The sequence below is a fragment of the Paramormyrops kingsleyae genome, chromosome 4 (genome assembly GCF_048594095.1).
Source record: "Paramormyrops kingsleyae isolate MSU_618 chromosome 4, PKINGS_0.4, whole genome shotgun sequence".
NCBI classification, from domain to species: Eukaryota; Metazoa; Chordata; class Actinopteri; order Osteoglossiformes; family Mormyridae; genus Paramormyrops; species Paramormyrops kingsleyae.
The window spans coordinates 21,263,021-21,287,749 of NC_132800.1; the positions used below are offsets into that span (position 1 = coordinate 21,263,021).

Here is a 24,729-nt window from a genome sequence, read left to right on the forward strand (position 1 = left end):
TGCTCAGTAGTATGTACTTGTGTATGTGGATTGTGTTTATATTACATTGTGGGGACCAAATATCCCCCACAATGTGATAAAAATGTTTTTTTGATGTGGGGACCATTTTTCAGGTCCCCATAAAGATCTGTGAATACAATAAAAAAAAAACAAACTCATACTCCCAGAAGTCTGATGTTTTGTTTGGTTACTCATGGTTAAGGTTAGGGCTGGGTGGGGGTTAGGGGTGTTCTGTTGGGATTAGAGTGTGTGCGTGTTTCTGTGTGTCTGCGTGTATATAAATAAATGCTGAAGGGTTACAGTTGAGGAATGAAGTCACAAACAGTTTCTTTTTTCCCCTAAATTGTGTGCACAGTTTAGCTTAATGCGCACACGAAAATGCTCGATCGAGCTCACGGAATCCCTAAAAGCGGGATTTACCGTTTTTTCGTCCTCTAAATTTGCTATTCTGAGCTCCGGAGTTAATTAATTGAACACGTTTTGCTTCTTTGTGCACTTGGGACTGCGGACATGTCACCCACACAGTTTGCGGGCGCGCGTTCGCTACGGTATCACCATAGGAAATGTATCCGCGTAAATCTCTGTGATGAGACGTCTCCCGTTCCAATTTGAAAATGGATTTCCGTATATGAGAAGTAGCCATACAAAGTTCTGTTGTTAAAATTAGGGGTTACAGTCAGATTCTATACTTTAATAACAAATAACATGCATATATCACTTATCTTTTTAATAATGCAAAATATGCCCTCCAGTCCAGATTGTTGTTATTCTGGCAGATTTGCCACATGTCCACACAAAATATCGAACAATTCTATACTGGAAATTAGGGATTATGGTCATCTAATCCTTAATGTCGCACAAGTTAATAACCAGTATGTATGCATCTCTGAGCCTTTATCATAATGCAGAATGTCTCCCATTCCAGACTTGATCTCCTGTATTTTTTAAAGGGCATAAACTTCGCTTTGTGGTCATCTTGTTACCATTTACACATGTATGCACCGGATCCTAGCTTTGCAGGCACGAATAACCAAAACACGAGGACGACGTAATTAATTTGAGAGCTTGAAATAGCAAATTGCATGAAATAAAAATAAATTGGGCTGACATCTTAAGGGTTGCACGAGCTTATTTTATCATTCTATGGGCACGTTAAGCTAAATTGTGTACATGATTTAGTGTATTATGCACACAAAATAAAAATAAAAAGTTTGTGGCCCCTTCAAATGAGGCGTATAAGTATACAGTGTTTGTGTAAAATTATATGGTTACATAATGCTATCCATATCAATTTATTTTATACTGTGTAGATTTGTAAAAGGCAGTTATGGTGGGAATTTGATTTTCGAATTTAAAATGTCCATTGTTTTATGGTTTAGTAAGAATACTCAGAAGATAATGAAAATTCAACTGTAAATATAGTTCTGAGCCGCAGGGCGCGCACGTGCGTGTGCGTACACAGTATATATATTTGTATACACTCACGATGGGGCTGGCGTTGATGTAGTCTGAGCCTCCCTGGTTGTTCTCCGCCTTCAGGGTGATTCGCGAGTGATCGTCTGGAACACAGAGGCGTATGTGTGTGTTATGGGAGGAAACCCACACACGGACGGGGAGAACACGGGAACGGCACGTGTGCACGCCGCGGGGTTGCCATGGAGATGAGACGCACAGGCCACCACGGTGCCGGAGCGGTTCTTCTTGCTGTTGCTGTCCCTCTGGCCGACGGTGCAGGCGTTGGGCTCCGCCTGGTAGGCGCACAACGCCTCCCACTCCTTCTCCAAGCGGTTCTTGTTCTTCAGATGGTCCTCCATGTAGGACTGTGGAGACAGACACCGACCTTTCAGTACAGCGGGGGCGTGGCTGGCAGGGCACACAGGATTATGGGAATGGCGGCTTTCTGTATCAGTGGCGTTGCGAGAGAGTGTGTCTGTGTGTGTGTGTGTGTGTGGGTGTCTGACACACAGAGGGGGGTTACAAGCCTGTGGATGGGGTCTGAGCCATTTATAATACTCTCCAGCTGTGCCTAAATGGAATCCGGCAAATAGCATCAGCCCTGCAATTTCAATATAAAAAAAAAAAATGACTGAAGCTGATGGCTAGATGGCCGTACCGGTGCCCTAAGAGGGTCTGCCACAAACAAGACGGTCTGCGGAGGTATGTCTCAGGCCTCATCAAGTGCCCAAAACGCCTGGACCCCTGATTTCAAAATGTGACCAAAGCGCCCATGACTTCAAAATGTGACCATGTGACCAAAGCGCCCCTGACTTCAAAATGTGATCATGTGGCCAAAGCGCCCCTGACTTCAAAATGTGACCATGTGACCAAAGCGCCCCTGACTTCAAAATGTGATCATGTGACCAAAGCGCCCCTGACTTCAAAATGTGATCATGTGACCAAACTGCCCCTGACTTCAAAATGTGATCATGTGACCAAAGCGCCCCTGACTTCAAAATGTGATCATGTGACCAAACTGCCCCTGACTTCAAAATGGGACCATGTGACCAAACTGCCCCTGACTTCAAAATGTGACCATGTGACCAAAGCACCCGTGACTTCAGAATGGGACCATGTGACCAAAGCGCCCCTGACTTCAAAATGTGACCATGTGACCCAGCTTCAGCCGTCAAAACGCTAAGTTAAAAGCTACGCAGCCGCCTTCGGACAGATGACGAGGGAGGTGTCGCGAGATCAATGAGAAAGTGAGGTGACCCCCCCATGTAGTCTATGTTTCATATTGACCACACCTCAACCTCGAGCTGACACCAAGGCCTATATATGGTAAAATATAGGGTAAAATATGCCATGCGAAGCTTCAGCTTGCCGTTTCTGTACCTATAATAGGGCAGCCCTCACTCTGCGAGTGTGATATTAATAAGGAAAAAGCACTTTTTTGGTTATGAAACCGCTGACTGTACAGCTCGACAGAGACAAGGTGAGGCTGGGTGCGGGATCGGGGTGTGTGAGTGTTGTCAGTGTGTGCGGTCGGGGGTGTGTTTATTGTGATAGTGTGACCACAGGAACGCGGTCACGGTGGCGTGGTCAGGACGGTGTGCCATCCGTGGGCTGTCGATATAAGTGTGTTCAGCCAGGGTTCTGCGGCATGCCTACTCAGCGCCGGGCACGGTCACCCCGTGGTTCAAGAGAGATCACGGTCCTCTCCGATTTCACATCTGACGACAGGGGTGGAAACAGCAGCTTAATGGGACGTGAGCGTCTTACGCGCGGACTTAGCATTAGCGACACGTCCCTGAGCCGCGGGCCTGAGCGGCAGTTTCAGGAACCTGCTGCTGAAAAGCTGCTAATCAAAGGAAACTGGTGAGCCGCAATGGCTGCAGAGCCGTGGGGTTCCCGGGAACAAGGCAGGGGGCAGGCGGGTGTGCTGCACATGCTGATTGGACATCCGGAATGAGGCGGATCTGGGTCTCAGAGAGACTACGGAAAATAGACACGCAGACAGCAGACGGAGTCAGAGAGACTCACGCAGCATTCCGCTCCAGAGACGCTCCGCTCTGATTCCTAGGCACACCTGATGTTCTGCCCTCTCTCCCCCTCATGTCACTCGGCGCCAAACGTCGCGGACCTTCTGTTTTAACACGCAGTGACACCGGGGGCTCTGTTATTACCCTGTCCAGCTAGCCGGACACCCAGCGAAGACTCAGCCAACAGTAAAATTACACTTTTATGCTGTGATGGGTTTAGAAAATGCCTGTCTGTCTAGGCTAATTCTCACAAACATTTCTATCTGTATTACTATAACTGTGATAGCTAGCTGTATAATTATACAGCACCACACCTTGTCACAGTAAATTAGAAAATTTTTAGGATTTGCTCCTTGAAGGACTCGTGTGTGTGTGTATATATATATATAAAAAATTAGGGGTCCCATTACTCAGAGGACGGCTCTAATGGCATTAAGTCATTGTGGGCATGGTCATGTGATCTCGCGCACCGATCGTGCCAGGGGGCTCCCAGAGCGCCAACGGCGACTGCTCCCAGTCCGACGTCCAGGGAAGGAAGATGCCCCCCCCCCCCCCACCTCCAACAGAGAAGGGACATGGGCGTGCCTCCCCCCAGCTCCCCAATACAGTGACCCCCCCCCCAACCTGCCCACGCGGCTAATCCTCACACTCAGGGAGGCGTCTCAGTGCATTCAGCATAGGCCCACCTGGGGAGACAGGCGCGAGACAGACGCCCGTATCTCCGGAGGCCGGCATCGAGGACCCCTTGCCCGCCGCGCAGCTTATCTGGCACTTTGGACCTCGACTGCCCTCCTGGCGCGTCGCTAATGCCAAATTAATGGGGTTTCGTGACGAGTAAAGGGATTACCGGCAGGCCAATCAGGAGATGGCGGGATCGCTGCGTCTCCAACGGACAGTATTTAATCCGCCCCCCCACCCCCTTTCCGCTCACGGCTGCCAAGACGTGCCCGTGGAAGCCCGGGAGGGCCCGCTCGGACCGGACAGCAGATTCACTCTCACGGTTCTGTGGTCGCCGTGGAGATCCGAAGAGATACTTCAGGAGCCAGAATACGGAGGCAGATAGAGCTGAGGAGAACCGGCGGAACAGTCAAGCGCTTCCTCACAACTATCACATGTGTGCTGGTATCAAACTGGTATTCATCACAAAATCAAGACCCAATCTCCACGCAGCCTGCACCGCAAATCTATAAGCCGCACACAGATCAGGTATCTATATTTTTGTGGGGACTCTCCATTCATTCCTATGGGCATAACCCTAACCCCAGCGATCCGGCAATGACGACCTTAACCCCTACCCAGCCCTAACCTTAACCATAAGTGCCCGAACAAAATACGAGACTTTTAGCATTTTTAGTTTTTTGATTGCAGTCACGGATGTTTATAAAACTGAGTTTCGCTTTGTGGGGACTGAAAAAAGCGGCCCCCACAACACCAGAATGACAGGTGTTTATCACATTGTGAGGGCATGACCAGACACACACACACACACACACACTCACACAGAATGTATATACAGTGAGAGCAGCACTAAAAGGGAGAGAACGAAAGACAGAGAGAAAGTTAATCCTCTTAAAACAAACTAATTCTCAGTAAGCCCTGACGTGAACTCAGGTTACTCTCAGTGACACGGGGCGCAGGGAAGCCGCGCTGTAAACAGAGCGGGTCGCTCCCTAATGTGATTTCGGCGCGGGGGTCACCTGTGGCGTGCCCCCTTTTTATACTTAATGTGTCCCTTCTTTGAGTTTCAGCCAATAAGAGGAAGTAAAACAAGCCAAGTGTCATAAACACCGGCTCATGTCGGCTGACGTTTTCCGCGTCCCTGTCTGCTCTGACGCAGGGAAGGACGCCGGCTTATCCAGAACGTTCTACACAAGGACTGTTCTAAGTGACTGTCCATACGCGTTTAGAAAGGGTCATAATCTGGCTATTAATGAACGCACTTTTTTGGGGGCTTGAACACTCGGCGGGGTGTGTGTGTTTGTTCATATACAGATTTGTGACTCTTGAGAATGTTCTGACCTCGATGATCATCACGCACACAGCAGTCCCACTCCAGCTGTATTGTGGGAAATTTCAACCATATCCATAATCGAGAGGGAAGGGGGTCGGATTTAACTGCACTTGAGGACTCAAGTCTTGCAATTAGCGGAGCTCTGCAGATGGTTCGTTAATCGGTAATTATGATCCCGGTCAGCTGATGAGTCTTTCTAAATGTGATCGGAAAATATGCTGCTTTGGGGGGGTCGAGCGTTTGGGGGTAAGGGGAAGACAGCTTGATGTTGCTTGTAAAAGAGCAGATGTTAATTATCAGTGGGCGGGGACATAATCTTTCACTCCGAATTGTCATTGGTTCATCCACAGACTGTCCAATCGGAACCGGAGGACACCAGAAAAGACCCTGAGGGAGAAGGACAACACGATGGAGCTGTCCAGAGGCATCTACAGTGCGTCCCAAACTCACTGAGCAAGGGAGGAGGGAAAACCGACCAATCAGCTCATCACTGGTAGATGCCGTACGGGGATGCTGTACAACATCCACGAGACAGATGGAGATGGATACAAAACGATGAAGAGGAAGAGAAGGGGAAGAGAAGGGGAGGAAGAGAATGAGCAGGGAGATGGGCGAGAGAGGGAGAGGGTCCCCCGACCACCCACACCCACAGAAACTCCGCCCCTCCACAGTGGACCGGCTCACACACGGTGATCAGTGTGAAAACCCCCGTGCGGTAAATATGAGCAGGCATGGCTGGGGGGGGGGGGGGGGGCTGTGCCTCAAACCCACTGTGACATCATGCGCTGGCATGCGTGCCGAAAGCCAGAGATCCCTCACGCCTAGTCAGCCGCTGGGGGGGCGGGGCGGCTGGAAACAGAGACGTAAGCGGTGCAGGTGACGCATCAGATAACAGCCCCCCCACCCCGAAACGATTTGGCCTGGTGGGGGCTCTATCACTGAGATCATGCAGAAGCATCGCAGCTCTATAAATCCACCGTGGACGTGAACAAACAAACTGGAAGGTATCTGGCATTCCGTGCCCCCCCCCCCCTTGCCAAAGAGTGAGATGTCATCAATAATATGGAAAATATAAATTGGAGGGAAGCCGGCAAAATAACGGAAGAGTGATCAAGTGGTAGTCGATGAGGGAATCGTATTTCACTTGGGAAAGGTCATTCTCTCCTGTCGTCAGGGAAACGAAGGTGGGAATGGAGGGATGATGTAATGGGGGCTGTGTGTGTGTGTGTGTGTGTGTGTGGGACAGCGTGGATCCAGAAAAGGGGCGGGGACTCACCAGGATCATGTGACCGGTGGAGATATCCATGTTTGACTGCACAGGCTCTTCACACCAGGAGGAAGTGCTGCTGCGGGCCGAGGGGCTGGGAATGGGCCCGTCGCTGAACTGCGACGACACGCTGTTGATGCGGGACCCGTGTGCCGGCTCGGGCCGCTCCGTCTTCACCGCCATCCTCTGCCGACACAGCTCCTGTGGAGCGCATTGCATCGTGGGAAGGGCGCTCTCAGACCGCCCCGCCTCGCAGACGCTCGGCTCCTGCCCTGCGGCGTTTAGCCTTCTGAACAAACACACAGTGCACCTGAAGGTTCCCCCACGTGGCCCGGCGTGCGGCTGTCTGAGCAGGGCCCTGCGTGGCTCTACCAGGCAGGCGTGGGCTGCGTCATTCGACAAAATAAACCAAACGCTCTGTGTATTCTTCTGCTTTTTCACGGTGCACCCACAAACCATACTGCCAGGTGGCGTGTCGCTCGGAGATCTACGTCCAGAAGGTTGTTGGTTCAAATCCCCCCCCCCACTCCTGTGTATAATAAGGTATAACAGTTTCTTAAAAAAAAAAAAAAAATAGCTGTGCCATGAAGTCTGTTCATTACGCTTTACAGCATCATCCATCTCTCTTACCCCCCGCGACACCGATACAGAATCCGGCTGTTTACCTCGGCTAGCGATTAGCACATTAGCGATTAGCGCATTAGCAATTAGCACACACGCTCACGCAAGCATACCCACGCAGACTGACACACACGCAAACACGCACACTCACAGTACATTTATAGAAAACAATAAACAGCCCTGAGCAAAACAGTTTAATATAATAATATTCATGTCCACATCTGACGACAGTAAAATGCAATAAAGTCAGACAGCATGGCCGTGACATCTCCCATCGTGACAGCGCCACACCATTAACGAGCATCGGCAGATCTCACATTCATCCGTCACGAGAGCTACCCCCCCCCCCCCAAAACGACGCCACTCTGCCGCATAACGTCTTTATGGGCCGTCCTGCTAATTCTCTCGCTGCTTTCGCGTCTGCTCGTAAATGTCACCAGTTTTGGAGTCGTCCCCGTCTGCATTCCTTATGAGTCATCAACTCCGCACTGAAATGCTGTTTTACAAGAAACTTTTCCCAAGAAAGCGGATCCATCTGTATCACTCATATTTATACAGAGTGTATATACAGCCCTGCAATTCAGCACTTAATGACAGCACTGAATTTCCCCACGAAGATTAATACAGTTTATCTAAAGAAAATGGATGGATGTACTTCAAATGTTAGCAAATCGACGGGTGCCAGGCAGGTGAAGGAATAAAAATGAAATGGATGACAGAACTCTCAGTAATAATCGCTGTCATTAATGACCCGCTGTCACTAATGACCTTATGTTCCTGTCCCTTCTTCTTCGACAGCAGTTGCGCAGAAGAAAAATGACTCAGGTGTACCAGCGAGCAGCGTATTACCTAATCTGCTGGCTTGGCCTCGCAGGTGAAAGGCAGACAGACATACAGACACATGGGAGAAGGACAGAGAAACACAGACAGGCAGCATCCATTAATTTGGAGCAGGACCCCTGGGTCTCGGCTGCGTTTTACTTAGCAGATGTGACTCCTACACAGGAAATCACTTACGCCTTCCCTGGGCCCTGAGGGAATCACCCAAGCGACCCCAGCCAATGGGTGATCCCCTGGCGTCGGCCAATCACGATGCAGACTGGCACCTGGGGGCGGGGCCAGCCGCGGTAAGAGGCCAGCCAGCACAGCCCTCACGCACCTCTCCTTAGCCTCAGATCGAAGTGGGTGCAGGGGGGTTGGGGGTCAGCTGCAACTCTGGATCCGCCCCCCCATGGGGTTTCTCCTTTAAGTGCCGGGACGTGATGCGGCCGCCGGCCGGCGCATTTTACACGAGTCACAGGCATCTGGAAGCGAGGCTTCTGCCAATTAGACGGACATTCGGGGGTCACCGAGAGCGTGTGCTTCTGTTAGGGTCTCCGAGTGTAGGCACCGTGGGGGGGGCGGGTGAGGGCGGCCCGCTCCGGCGCCCCCTGCAGTGCCTGCAGATCAAAGGTCAGCAGCCTCAGCCAATAGCCTCGCACACCAAATCATCTCCTGTTTTTGGATTGGCGTGGGTGGGGGATGGGGGGGGGGGGTACTGCCTCCGGAGCACCTGCTGGAGAACATGTCTGGGGGGGTGGTGGTACTACACTGTTGTAACGCCTCCCTGACTGAATCTTTGATACTTCTAAAAAAAAAAAAAAAAGAAAAGAAAAGAATAGTTCCTCTGGAGTGAAATCTACTCTCCAAAAAAGAAAAGAATTAAAAGAAAAATCAGCGTTCAAGGTCAGCTTCAAACTGAATAAGAAAGGCGTGTAGATGTCGAGCGGGAGCCTCGTGAAGGGCGACGACATCCATCTCTATTTATGGCCTATTGATTGCTGACCGTGTGCAGTTAAGCGGCATATATGGATGTCTAATGTGTGTGGGATTATTGTACCTCAGCCTGTAATAGGGCTCTTACACAAGGTGAATTGTAATGCACTCATGCGTCGGGGACGGGGTACTAAATGGGGACCGTCCATTCATTTCTATGGGAAAATCCCTAATCCCAATCACGACCCCCTGAACCCCTACCCATCCCTAACCTTAAGCATAAGTAACCAACCCAAATACAAGACTTTTTTTGATTGCATTCACAGATTTTTATAAAACTGAGGTTATCCAAATGGGGACAATTTGGTCCTCAGATGTGATCTATGCAAACCCACACGCACACACACAGTCATGTGATCATATCTTTATGGGGACCGCTCATTCATTTCCATGGGAAAAATGCTAATGCTAACTATAACAACCTTGACTCCTACCCAGCCCTAACCATAACCATAAGTAACCAAACAAAACACAAGAGTTTTTGCATTTTTTAGTTTTTTCATTGCAGTCATGGATTTTTATTTAATTGAGTTCTCCCTTATGGGGACCAGGAAAAAAAAAACGGGTATTCATTACATTGTGGGGACATTGTGTCCCCATAAGGTAAGGTGTACCCGCCTGCGCACACAAACACACACACACACAGACACGCACACACACAGAGCAGGATTCAAACCCACAACCCTATTGGTGCAGAGCTGTCCACCACACCACTCTACCATTAACAATCAAATATTTTTTATCAGACCAAATACAATCACATCATCATACACATATAATAAATCATTTAATATTTATAAACAAATAAATATTACTTTCCCATTTATATTTTCGTTGACAAGTATCACATCAGAAGTGCTACACTTTAGATTGAATTTCAGACCTCAAATAACACTGAAATTAACCAAGCTGGAATTTATCTGAAATGAAAGTCTGACACTCTGAAATATTAATGTTTTTACAGCCCCGCTGTTCAAACACACACGCACAGTTGGAAGACAGCTGAATTTCTGAGACATTCCCAATTCCCTAAATGGTTTGTGTGTGATTGGTTTTTTCCAGGCCCCCCCCCCTAGCCCTTCCAGCAGCACTAAGATGGGATTTTTACTCCCCAGTTTAATGTCGTTATCCAGTAAGGAACAACACTTTTATTCCAGCGTCCACCCAGTACTTGAGCTTCCTGAAGCGGGTTCGAGGTTCACCGGGACCCTGGACTGCATAATGGTTGCATGTTGGATGGATGGATGACAATAAGGCCACACACACACACACACACGCACACACACACGAATACCTGTAAATGTGTGTCTGCACACAGGCTGTACAGCACTGCAGCACAGTAAGCATCTGAGTCAGTAGGGCTTGCTGTTCCTCCCTGTGCTTGACCTCACTTCACAGCCCAACAGCGACCCCAGTGAAACTCGACATACACCCCCCCCCCCAGTGGTGAGCCGATGGCCCCCCCAGTCCTCAAACCGCTCTGTCGGTAGCCTACTTTCTGTGCCTGACTGCGCGTGGGGTTACGCCGCTGGTGAGGGACACACTGTCTCACCACACCTCAACATCTCACAGCTCCTGACAGCGATGTCATGACTGGACACATGCAGCAGAACGGGCTATAAGCCCCCCCCCCCACACGCGTGTAAGTGAGGGCTCCCTGTCCCTAACCCAGCACCCCCTTCGGACATCGCTTCCGCAAAGGACCTCAGCTGTCACTCAGGACCCTGGGACCACACCTATGCTCCTTGGCTAGCTGTGGCCTTTTCTGCTAAACACCGCACCCCCCTGCCTAAAATGAGGCGAACTGCTTTTTTGAAATGTAATGAAATGCCAAAAATATCCGTGGCTCTTTGCAGGAAAGGAAAGCTTTGCTCAAAGCTTCATGTCTTTCAGCAGGACAAATTCCAAGGTAAACACCTGGACATATATTCTCTATGCCTTAATGTGCTAAATGGAGAAAAAGCCTCAACATACTGCATCCCCAAATCTCTCCTTGAAACTCTCCTTTTACACCTTATCCTCCTCACCTACACACAACCCCAGTTCATCTTACTTTAACACACTGGCTGTTCATTACATCAACACGCTTTCTCTACCTCACCTTAGCACACCCCCTTTACTATCTGAACATACCTATAGTATCCCACCTTAACACACCCCCTTTACTATCTGAACATACCTATAGTATCCCACCTTAACACACCCCCTTTACTATCTGAACATACCTATAGTATCCCACCTTAACACACCCCCTTTACTATCTGAACATACCTATAGTATCCCACCTTAACACACCCCCTTTACTATCTGAACATACCTATAGTATCCCACCTTAACACACCCCCTTTACTATCTGAACATACCTATAGTATCCCACCTTAACACACCCCCTTTACTATCTGAACATAACTATAGTATCCCACCTTAACACACCCCCTTTACTATCTGAACATACCTATAGTATCCCGCCTTAACACACCCCCTTTACTATCTGAACATACCTATAGTATCCCACCTTAACACACCCCCTTTACTATCTGAACATACCTATAGTATCCTGCCTTAACACACCCCCTTTACTATCTGAACATACCTATAGTATCCCACCTTAACCTACCCCCTTTACTATCTGAACACATCTCCTGTATCCCACCTTAACATACCCCTTTACTATCTGAAAAACGCCCCAGGCATCCAACCTTAACACACTGCTTTAGTATCTGAACACACCTCCTGTATCCCACCTTAACACACCCCTTTTCTATCTAAACACAGCTCCTGTATCCTACCTGAACACACGTCCTGTATCCCACCTTAACACACCCCTTTTCTATCTAAACACAGCTCCTGTATCCTACCTGAACACACCTCCTGTATCCCACCTTAACATACCCCTTTACTATCTGAACACACCTCCTGTATCCCACCTTAACACACCCCTTTTCTATCTATACACAGCTCCTTTATCCTACCTGAACACACCTCCTGTATCCCACCTTAACATACCCCTTTACTATCTGAACACACCTCCTGTATCCCACCTTAACATACCCCTTTACTATCTGAACATATCTCCTGTATCCCACCTTAACATACCCCTTTACTACCTGAACACACCTCCTGTATCCCACCTTAACATACCCCTTTACTATCTGAACATATCTCCTGTATCCCACCTTAACATACCCCTTTACTACCTGAACACACCTCCTGTATCCCACCTTAACATACCCCTTTACTACCTGAACACACCTCCTGTATCCCACCTTAACATACCCCTTTACTATCTGAACAGACTTCCTGCATCCCACTGTGACATCCTCTCTATCTCATCCTCATCTAAACATACTCCCCATCTCACCTCCTGCCTGTTCCTCCCACATTGCTCCCTGACAGTGCTCAGTGTCTCCTCCTTCCCCAGTGACTTCCCCACACGCAGTAAGTCCATCTCCATCCTAGTCACGTTGGTTCATAAACACACAAACAGCCCCGAGTGTCTGAACACGGCATTAACGGCCCTGACCTTTTACCCATGCCTGGACCTCACGGCCCACCGGCGATCCCTCGACTGTCCACCGCTGTGCTATAAAAACAGGGGCCCCCAGGATTATCCTCCATTCTGTGCTTACTTCCTCTCTGACCTTAAACGATCGCAGACAGAGGTAGGCGCCGGGCGGACGAGCCGTATCCGAGCTCGTTAAACGGAACGCATCCGCGATTCTCATTCTAGAACCTCCGAGCAGAATGCCGTGACCGGAATGTTCAAACGGGTCGGTGAATGACTGCTTCATTAGTATGCGCCCAGGCCTGGCCAGCGGCGTGTGGGTTTGTGTCCTGGGATTGGGAAGGGGGGGGGGGGGCGACCTTGCCCGCATCGCACGAGGCCTCGGCAGCCTCCCGTTTCTGGAGGGAAGCCCCCGTTCTTAGCGGCCGTCGACCTGTGAAGTTTCTCGGCCGGTACGGAGCCCCACGGAGCATCTGCAGCAGGATGCGGGACACGTAAATCGTGAGTGTGACGCGTGGGCGTGCACCGGCGCCAAATTTACTCGTGATAAGAATTCAGAAGTAATATCTGGTATTTGACTGACAAAATGCCACTATTTAAGCTCTAAAATGTCAGAGTAGATGCCAAATCCATCCATCCATCCATCCAGCAGAGGGTGGGGGGGGGGGTATGGCTTCCACTCCAGCATATGCAATAAAAATAGGAAAACGACACGGATTTTCATATAGCAGCTTGGTGTCAGATGTAGAAAGAACAGAGCAATGCAAGCCGCACCCAAAGGAAGGAACACGTCTCTCTCCATCAAGGTGCATTAAAAATCCAGCGCTTCAGCACCCCACTGAAGAGCTGACTTCATTATAAAATCAATATCCCACTGCACAGGCCCCCAGACGAAGGGTAGCGGGGGGGTGCGAGGGGGGGGGGTTAGCCAGTGAAATTTAAACTATTTCCCCACATAAAAGGCACACTTTTAATTATGGACTGTATTCATTAGGGCTGTCATCATGCTTTTCATGGCATGTTAATTAGAGCAGCCAGGCGGATGTAAATGACCGTCCGAGGCGCGGGGCGGGTAAACCCTTTACCGAACCGTTAAACGCGCTTTTAATCAGCCGCGCCAGGAAGCGGGCGGGCGGCTGGCTTATCACGCCGCGGGAATAACGGGTACGTCTGGGACACGCCCTCATGCCCGGGCACAGAAACCGCGCGGGGGCTGTCTGGGGGGGGGCGGACGCTTAAATGTTTCCCGCGCGGCAGGAGCGACAGCCTGTGGGGGGCGATGCTGAGCTACAACAGACCTAGCACGAGGACGGGAAAGACACGACAGCCCGAATTAGTAGTGTTTATAAAAATGAAATAGGCCGACTTAATCCTTCACTGACGTTGTGAAGTTTCCTCAAATTATAAATAGCTTGTCACTATATTAAAATATTACATTCATTAAAATTCAAACAATTTACTTAGGGACCTGAGACTGTCAGTTTAGTGAAAACAGTAAATTCATCACAGGCGTTATCGTTATTTAATACTGTCCAAGAAAGCCGTGAATTTTATTGAAGGGCTGCTGCGCTGTATCCATCACACAAATTATCCTCTCCAAAAGCAGCACCAAACATCTTAATGGTCAGACACAGCACGATAAGCCGTACCATGCGTACTTAAGCTGCTGCACTCTGTTATTCTCTTAAGAGACACTTTCGGACATGAAAGCCTGCCCTGCGGAAAAAAAAATTCACAGACCGGCCAATCAGAAGTCAGGAAAGCGTCACACGGATTCAGATCCTGAGACGGCTGCAATAGGTTACGCTGTGCTAAGCTAATTAGCGCCGCGCCGGTCTGGCGCGCGCACCCTGGCATCCTGGCAGTTGAAAGCGTGCCTACCTGGTATGTGGCGGAGGCCCCGGAGCTGGCGTCGGTGCCCAAGCTGGTGAGCTTCTCTTTCAGCTTGTGGTGGGAGCGATGCCGGAGTACGTAGACCCCCGTGGAGGCCAGCAGCACGGCGATGATGCACACGATGGAGATCACCGTCAGGATGAGGAACTTGGTGGACTCGGCCTCGTTGCTCCTGGTGGGGAGCTCCGACAGCTTGCTCTTCTGCAAGGAGGACACAGGAGCAGGTGCTGCATGAGCTCGCCGTCTAAAACCACACGCTTTTATAGGCCTTCTGAAAGCACTTAACACCTTGGTTCCACATTGGACCACAGACATAGATGCGCACACCTTAATGGGGTTTGAAGCTCCACTCCTGGAGGATTGTGGGTCCTGTGATTTCACATGATGCCGGTTCACAGGATACGTACTGGTACGAAATTACCGTCTGTATGAACGGTCACGACGCCTCGTAAGATGAATGAAAACGGTGGGGCCGGTGTCCTGCCGTCAGCGATGGAGACGTCGTCTCCATGGTAACGCACGATTGGAACAAACGCGTTTTCCGAAATAAAACCAGAGACGGGGTGTTTAAAATAACATAAACAGCCGAATTACCCCATTTAGAACGAGGCGTCTTCGAAAACCCTGTGGCTATTTTTCTTTTAGATGACTCACTAGCCTGGCGAAAAGCAGCCCAGGGTTTGAGTCGTACGACGCTCTCGGCGTCCTTGCGGTGACAGCCGATGCCCAGCCCGCTGGGAGCCCCCGGGGGGGCCCGTGGCTAACAGCCAGACGGCTCTCTGCCTCACTCCCACATACGCAAAACAACGTCCCCATGATCCGCCGTCGTCGGGAGCCGAGAACAAAAAGGGCGTCCCTTGTGAATGCCTGTCACAGTCGCGCGCACAGCCACTCCCACCCCACAATTATCGCTAAAAAAAAAATGCACAAAAGGGAAAATAAAGCAACCGGCCAAATTCGCGCCTTCACATGACGGCAATAATTAGCGACCCGTCGCTCCCCTTGCCACCCTACCTAAGCCATCTCAACACCCCCTTGTCCAGGATTTCATCATTTAATAATTTCCCGGCGCACTCTCGTAACGCGGGAAAGCGGAAAGGTGCCCGTTGAGGGAAAGCGTAATGACGTCTTCTGACAGAACGACACCCGGCCTGCTTTTCAAAGGCTGTGTCTCCAGATCTTTCCGGAACCCTCTTAGTGCGATACCAGCAAAAAACGGCAGCACCATGTTTGAGGCCTGCCCAGGTCAGTCCTGCATCACGTCAACCAAACCACCTGTGCATCATTATTTACGTTTGAATTTACAGTATGTTTATATAAAAATATCCCCCGTGATCAGTAAAGCTCATTGTGTCATATTGTATTTATATATACATATAGTTATATCAAAGCTACCTCCCTTCACTATTTTAACAGAGTTAGGCAAGACGTTTATTTATATTAGCTAGCTGCACCAATGGGCCAGTAATTGTTCCACATACAGATCTTATTGAACATTTCCCTGTTCTTTGTGTCACGCTTTGCGAGATTCCCTTTCTGTTCTGCGTCTGTCCGATCACGGAGCTAAATTGCAGAGGAGGCGTCCAGCTGTACACAGTCTGCGTGTGTGTCGGCCTTTCAGCAGGCAAAGAGTTGTTAAGGTTCCCCTGTCCAGCACTGCGTGAAACCGACAGGGAGCCGTGGCGGATCGGACCGGGCTCGCGTTGATTTCACCTATGTCTGCCTCTGCTGAATGAAACGCAAACGAAATTGTCAAAAGGACTAAAAGTCGAACCGCAATTAGGATGAACGCGGCAGAACAGCTAACAGCATATGCTAATCCATTTCAAGATCCTTGCTAACATATTCATCAGCGCATGGGGCACTGCTGCAGCGAGACACTTAAAGACAACGCAATTTTAAACGATAACATTTTATTTACTCGTGGACGCAGTTATATTGAGTGATGGAAGTGTGAAAAATGTCACACACTGAGTGCATTGATTCTGGAACGTGACACAACATAAGCTAGCGACATCAAGTTAGTGTTTTAGCTGTTAGTGTGGAAGCTGTTTACGGAGAATTTTAAGGTACGCAAGAAAAACCATCCCCTACATTCTCCTGCGTTGTCAACAGCCTGTTACATTTAATTTACATTTAATTTAGTAACTTTTATGACACAGGTGGCTTTTGACTGCTGTTTACTAAAATAGGAAATTCAAATAAAAAAAGTATTTTGATTATCTTACATGTTACCTAAATTAATGTTTGTTTTTTAACATTATTACATATTCTTTCTAGTACAATATACTGTGTGTGTTATGGTTCTAATATCTGAGAGGGTTTTTCATATTTAACACACTGACTGACAGTGTGTATGGTGGATGGTCTTTCCCTGTAGCACACTGACTGACAGTGTGTACGGTGGATGGTCTTTCCCTGTAGCGCAGACTGACAGTGTATATGGTGGATGATCTATCCCTGTAGCGCACTGACTGACAGTGTGTACGGTGGATGGTCTATTCCTGTAGCGCACTGACTGACAGTGTGTACGGTGGATGGTCTTTCCCTGTAGCGCACTGACTGACAGTGTGTACGGTGGATGGTCTTTCCCTGTAACGCAGACTGACAGTGTGTACGGTAGATGGTCTTTCCCTGTAGCGCAGACTGACAGTGTGTACGGTAGATGGTCTTTCCCTGTAGCGCACTGACTGACAGTGTGTACGGTGGATGGTCTTTCCCTGTAGCGTACTGACTGACAGTGTGTACGGTGGATGGTCTTTCCCTGTAGCGCAGACTGACAGTGTGTACGGTAGATGGTCTTTCCCTGTAGCGCACTGACTGACAGTGTGTACGGTAGATGGTCTTTCCCTGTAGCGCAGACTGACAGTGTGTACGGTAGATGGTCTTTCCCTGTAGCGCAGACTGACAGTGTGTACGGTAGATGGTCTTTCCCTGTAGCGCACTGACTGACAGTGTGTACGGTGGATGGTCTTTCCCTGTAGCGCAGACTGACAGTGTGTACGGTAGATGGTCTTTCCCTGTAGCGCAGACTGACAGTGTGTACGGTAGATGGTCTTTCCCTGTAGCGCACTGACTGACAGTGTGTACGGTGGATGGTCTTTCCCTGTAGCGCAGACTGACAGTGTGTACGGTAGATGGTCTTTCCCTGTAGCGCAGACTGACAGTGTGTACGGTAGATGGTCTTTCCCTGTAGCGCAGTGACTGACAGTGTGTATGGTGGATGGTCTAATCCCCCCCACCCCCCGTGGTTTAATAAGGAAACCCATCATTTTTACCAGAATTACATGGTGAACACCAAGGCTGTGGCCAGTGGAGCAGCATCCACAATTAACTAGTGTTTGCTGGGAATGAAGGTGGAGAGGTGAATGGATAAAGAGATAGCGGACGGAGAATGTCCTGGACGGAGAGGTGGATGGATAAAGAGATAGCGGACGGAGAATGTCCTGGGCGGAGGGGTGGATGGATAAAGAGATAGCGGACGGAGAATGTCCTGGACGGAGAGGTGGATGGATAAAGAGATAGCGGACGGAGAATGTCCTGGGCGGAGGGGTGGATGGATAAAGAGATAGCGGACGGAGAATGTCCTGGGCGGAGGGGTGGATGGATAAAGAGATAGCGGACGGAGAATGTCCTGGGCGGAGGGGTGGATGGATAAAGAGATAGCGGACGGAGAATGTCCTGGGCGGAAGGGTGGATGGATAAAGAGATAGCGGGCGGAGAATGTCCTGGGCGGAGGGGTGGATGGATAAAGAGATAGCGGGCGGAGAATGTCCTGGGCGGAGGGGTGGATGGATAAAGAGACAGCGGGCGGAGAATGTCCTGGGCGGAGGGGTGGATGGATAAAGAGACAGCGGACGGAGAATGTCCTGGGCGGAGGGGTGGATGGATAAAGAGACAGCGGACGGAGAATGTCCTGGGCGGAGGGGTGGATGGATAAAGAGACAGCGGACGGAGAATGTCCTGGGCGGAGGGGTGGATGGATAAAGAGACAGCGGACGGAGAATGTCCTGGGCGGAGGGGTGGATGGATAAAGAGACAGCGGACGGAGAATGTCCTGGGCGGAGGGGTGGATGGATAAAGAGACAGCGGACGGAGAATGTCCTGGGCGGAGGGGTGGATGGATAAAGAGATAGCGGACGGAGAATGTCCTGGGCGGAGGGGTGGATGGATAAAGAGATAGCGGACGGAGAATGTCCTGGGCGGAGGGGTGGATGGATAAAGAGATAGCGGACGGAGAATGTCCTGGGCGGAGAGGTGGATGGATAAAGAGATAGCGGACGGAGAATGTCCTGGGCGGAGAGGTGGATGGATAAAGAGATAGCGGACGGAGAATGTCCTGGGCGGAGGGGTGGATGGATAAAGAGATAGAGGACGGAGAATGTCCTGGGCGGAGAGGTGGATGGATAAAGAGATAGCGGACGGAGAATGTCCTGGGCGGAGGGGTGGATGGATAAAGAGATAGCGGACGGAGAATGTCCTGGGCGGAGGGGTGGATGGATAAAGAGATAGCGGACGGAGAATGTCCTGGGCGGAGGGGTGGATGGATAAAGAGATAGCGGACGGAGAATGTCCTGGGCGGAGGGGTGGATGGATAAAGAGATAGCGGACGGAGAATGTCCTGGGCAGAGAGGTGGATGGATAAAGAGATAGCGGACGGAGAATGTCCTGGGCGGAGGGATGGATGGATAAAGAGATAGCGGACGGAGAATGTCCTGGGCGGAGAGGTGGATGGATAAAGAGATAGCGGACGGAGAATGTCCTGGGCGGAGAGGTGGATGGATAAAGAGATAGCGGGCGGAGAATGTCCTGGGCGGAGAGGTGGATGGATAAAGAGATAGCGGACGGAGAATGTCCTGGGCGGAGGGGTGGATGGATAAAGAGATAGCGGACGGAGAATGTCCTGGGCGGAGGGGTGGATGGATAAAGAGATAGCGGACGGACAAAGCCTGAGGTGACCTACCGATAGCAAACAAGAATAATAAGGGCTTAAACGGCCCTGCCTGAACCGAAGGCCGGCTGCCTGACTGAGTGACGCTCGACTGACTCCTCTAAGCCTACAGCTTCTACCACTTTATTTGTATTTATTTACACTTTATTTATCGCTGAAGTATAAATGAGAAGGCAGGTATAAATCTTGTCTGAAAACAGGTCTGTCCAGCGTAGCAGGTCTTATCGGAGTCAGTGGAAGCTTCCGGATGAAGAGGAACACAAGCGGCGAAGTGGGAACGTAATTATGGCTGAAAGAAACGGCATGTTCTTGACGGCAGCACTGCGGATAAGACGCCGTCAAGACGGGAATTACTGGTTCACTGGACAGTGCATACTTGGACGAGTTTCCATCCATCCATCCATCCATCCATTCATCCATCCATCACCTCTGATTCAGCACAGGGTCATAGTGATGTTTAAAATAAGCAAAAAAACAAACAGCATCTTGTTAATTAATTCACAAATTCAGTATTTTCCCACATGCTGCTAATTTTACTCTATTGTATTAGCCGCCTGGACACTTATTTTTCATTTCTTCAGTCAGAAAACCTGCAAGTTAAAACTCTCCCTTAAAATGGTTTCAGGGTCTCAGCGACGCTGCGACTTAAACATCCAGCTCTTTCCCTCTGTTAAAACCCCCACGCTGAACCAAGCAGAAATAATCATTTAAACTCTTCACATCTCCGCGTCCTTTTCAAAAAAAAAAAAAACCAAAAACAAAAAGTATTGTCTGAGCGAACAAGAGGAGAGGACTCCCTTTTATGGTGAAGTGGATCTATTGTCCCTCTGTCCGGAGGCAATTGTACTTGCAAATTTTGAAATTCTGACTCGCGCTGGGGATTTGTGAGGCTGAGGAAGAGGGCAGCCGCTGGGTCAGTGTGGATGAGCTCCTGCCAGTGATTCCACATCCCCACCCGAGCTCAACCAGCCATGCTGCCTTTAAACTACCGGACAAATACTGAAAACACAAATATAAAATAGAAAATAAAACGAATACACAATTTTGTGTATCATTATGTGTATATCTCAGAACCTTGACTACATTCAGAGTCATTTTTATTCTGTATTTGCTGTATTAACATTTAAACGGATAAACCATGACAGTATAAGGTGAATGTTACAAAACAAAAGCCATATTCCTGAAGTATTTATAAGCACCGCGAAACCTTGGCGATTTTAAACAAGCATTCATTAATGATTGGAGGCCACTATACTAACACGCAACAGAGTATGAACCAGAGTGACAGTATAAAATACTGCCAAAACCAGTCCACCTTCAGCGCGGAGTGGACTGGACCAGTCTGGTACGCGTGAGAAGGTCAGGTCTGACGGTCCATGCATTCCCTTTTCTTTTTGTGTGTGTGTGCGTTTCATTTTGGATCCGCGCTGGGGCGGGGGGGGGGGGCCCGGTGCTGCTCCTCCTGCTGGAGAATGGGCTCGGGGCGTTCAGGAAAGTTGCGCGAGACAAAGGGCAGATGGATTACAGAGGCTCTGGATTATTCTAATCATTGACAGGGGTCACAAGGAGAGCCACTCGTGCGTTCATCTGTGAAGTCACAATGATCTCTGGCGGGCCCCTTCAGGGAGCCAAACCGAGCTTCGCCAAAGTTATCCTCAGCCCCCGTTTGCTAACGTTAAAAACAAAAATTATATTTATCTGTCAGACAGACTCTCAGACCCACATGCACAATCAGCAGCCAGCCCGCCGCACTGGACTACGGTATCTAAAATGAGCTTGGCCCTTTTTAACTCTGATTTACGTGCATGTGATTAAACAACTGACATGTTAGGCAAAAGAAGGGTTTGTTAGAGGTAGGGATTCCAAAAGGCCTTAGATTCCAGAATGTACATATGAAAAAAGAGGTGATTTTTTTCAAGAGGTGATTTTTTTTCACAATGATTTTTCTTAAACACTTGATCTGAAATCATGCAATTAAAACAATCTTGTACTTATATTTTAGTGAGAGGACTGTAAATCACTCACACACACACACACACATTGGTGTACCTATCTAAATGGGGACCGTCCATTCAGTTCTATGGGTAAAACCCTAATCCCAATCACGACACCCTTAACCCCAACCCAGCGGTAACCTTAACCAAAAGTAATCAAAAAAAACACAAGAGTTTTTTTTGATCGCATTCACATATTTTTGTGAAATTGAGGTTATCCAAATGGGGACCTGAAAAATTAGGAGTAAGTAAGGAAGTTTCAGGTTTGTGCAAACCACCCCCCCCCCCCCCCACACACACACACACACACACATACACATATACTGTACAGAAGACTGGCCTAAATTGTTTCAGGAAGTTTGAAATAAAAAAAACATTATAAGATATAGGATGTTGTTAGAAAGTGAAACACTGTTGAAGGCATTACTTTTATATACGAGATAAGTAAAAAATTTAAATAATTAAATTAAAAAATATTTTAAATAATCTTAAATAAAAAAAAAAACCAAAATACTACTTTGTTAGATATTTTAAAAATAATAATAAAAAAAGATTTTTCTAATTCTATCCATGGGTTTTCCAAAAAAAGGAGCATTTAGTTTTTTCGAGATTTCAAGTAAATATATCCGCAAGACACCCCATCATAAATAGGAAGAGTGTCTGACCTGACATATACTCACGGCCTATTTGACATACAAACTGCACTGGCATGCGAAGAACACAGCAAAACACCCTGAAGGCTGGAAATCCTGCCAGACTGCTCCATAAATACCCATAATTACTAATCCAAATGTCCCTCAATGCTTCATATATGCAGTCATATGTAACATACTCCCATACACACAACCAAAAGCCCAGCATTTCCCTGCACCTGCTAAATATGGGAAATATCCCTGATCCAGGTATCGCCTCCGTATCGTAACGCACAGCCCCGGCCGCGCAAACACGCCCCATCTTGAGGTTTGAGACGCGGCTGTCTGTGCGCGGCGGCTCCGCGATGGCGAGGAAGCCACCGGCATCTGGAGCACGCGCCGGCCTGCGGGGAAGCCACGCATCCGCGGAGAGCCGCGCCGGTCGCCGGCAGAGTGGCCACAGAGCCCCCGCGCGCTCCGGACCGCCGTGGGAGAGGGAGGCGGGGAGGCCGGAGCGCTCCGGTGCCGCCCGCCACGGAGGCGCAGAGAGCGGGCGCCATGGAAACCGGGTGCCGGAGCCGGGATGGAGAACGGGAACGAGCCGCCGCGCGCGGATCACACGAGCACGCATTTACCTGGATCCATGGCTAGGGGGCGTCCCCGGAGGTAGCGTTCTGTCAGCGGGGCGGGGGTGCCCGGGCGGGCGTCTCCTACTCCAGACACGGGGCTTCCTGACGGACAGCGGCAGCGGTGACACCGGCGGCTGCGTTCTGACTGCATCCCTGTACCAGCCCTCGCCTAAAAGTTACCAGCCTCCCGTCCACTTCAGCAGCAACAAAGGCCGGGCACCCCGCACTCGCCGGGAAAGGGGAGGGGTCTGGCTGTGGTGGGGGGGGGGGAGAAAAAAAAAAAAAAAAAGCCCAGCCCACTAGGACTCCCTGGCTCCGAGTGAGCGCGCTCCGTGGAGGCTTCCTGAGCGGCCATGTGCCGGCAGATTGAGAGAGAGAAAGAGGGAGAGAGCGAGGGAGGGAGGGAGAGAGGGAGGGAGGGAGGCTGCCTTTTTCCCTGTGATTACCAAGCGTGGGGCTCAGCCCCTCCTTATAGCAGCCGTCCGCTGCCTGTCTGTACCACATGTCACATCCACTGGTTGCTATGGCGATACCTCCACATGTTGCCGACGGTGACGGTCTATAGAGCGGGGGATGTTAATCAGCTGGTGGCCGAAGGGGAAAGTGAATGGGTCCTGGTTTTGTCACTCATTTGTAAAGCTGCTTAGGGCCCCTTTTTCTCATTTTTTGTTTGAATTGCGCCCCCCCCCCGCACCTCGTAGGAGCCCGACACCGATTTAAAAAGAAACGGTGAGAAAATCTCAGAGCTTAAGATGGTGCCCAGGACCAACATAAAGACAGATAAATGATTTTTAAAAATGCCCTTTCGAATCTTTTATTTTCCCGTAACTCCCTCTGGGGGGCGCCGCTGTGCCTATCCGAGGCGTTTGGTCTCTTCGTACCCGAGGCCCAATCTAACTCCCCAGGAGCTCCTCTTGGCCATTAAGCCACGCTCCCTCAGACCAGGAGCAAAAGAAGCACACGACCTCTGCTCATTCGGCGCAAGATGCATGTCCGGCTAATCCAGCATCCTAAATACAACATATACAGTTTGCGGGGAAAACGACACAGGAACAGTGAATGAACAGTAATTGTGTGGCAGAGGGCACAGGTTTTGGGGGGGGGGGCACTGCTGAGGCTGGGATGAAGGGGTCCTGTGAGGAGCAGATGACCCTGGGAGGGGTGAGGCCTCCCTACTCTATCTGTACTTTCAGCACCCCCCCCTCCCCGCTCCCCTCTCCCATTGTTCTCTGTGTAAGGCAGCTGGAGACAGGTCAGGCAGCCCAGGGACGGTGGGGGGGGGGGCGATCTGTGGGCTATGCCATACAGCAAAGGGTCCTATATGGGATGTGGGGGTCTACGAGATTAAGGGTATCTAAACGCTTACTCGTGGTCACCGAAGTAAGGTTAAACGAAGGCTTAAACCACGTAACTAAAGGCTTAAACCGGGTCGTCAGGTGAGAGCTAACTAAACGCTGACTCTGGCTCACCAAAAACCCGACTCCACCCAAAAAAAAATAAAAATACTGTTAATCTCCTGCTAGATTGTCTTCGAAAAAATAATTTTCCACGCCATTACAGGAGTGCAGACTTCACAAAACTAATTTCAAAATCGACGTGGTACAACCATAATGGCATCGGTAGGTGTGAATCAAAGCATTACGGCGACGGTGAATACAATAATTGTGAAGATTTAAGGGCCGATTCAATGTGATAGTCACAGCGGCAAGAGGAAGGTGTCCTCAGTAATAAACGCTGAAAGCGAGACCCAGTCTAGAAAATTAACTGCCTAAATGAGCAAGAAAAAAAGCAAATAAAAGAAAATTGCTAAAGTGAAAAACCTGAAAACAGTGACCGTGTAAATATGAGAGCACGGGGATTTTCACCTTTCGCCATTCTTACTCGTGAAATAAAAAAAAAAAGCGAAGAGGAGCTTTTAGACGCAGAAAT

At 49.5% G+C, this 24,729-nt stretch overlaps 1 protein-coding gene across 1 annotated transcript in view; it reads right to left on the reverse strand.

The window, feature by feature from the left end:
- Positions 1-24,729, reverse strand: part of ptprn2 (protein tyrosine phosphatase receptor type N2) — a 132,236-nt gene that overhangs the window by 13,848 nt on the left and 93,659 nt on the right. Inside the window, exons 13-16 of the mRNA XM_023804876.2 lie at positions 14,583-14,795; positions 6,770-6,961; positions 1,673-1,820; positions 1,486-1,559 (exon numbers count right to left, since the gene is read on the reverse strand). Of these exons, the coding sequence (XP_023660644.2) occupies positions 1,486-1,559; positions 1,673-1,820; positions 6,770-6,961; positions 14,583-14,795 (627 nt within the window). The remainder of the gene's footprint in view (positions 1-1,485; positions 1,560-1,672; positions 1,821-6,769; positions 6,962-14,582; positions 14,796-24,729) is intronic.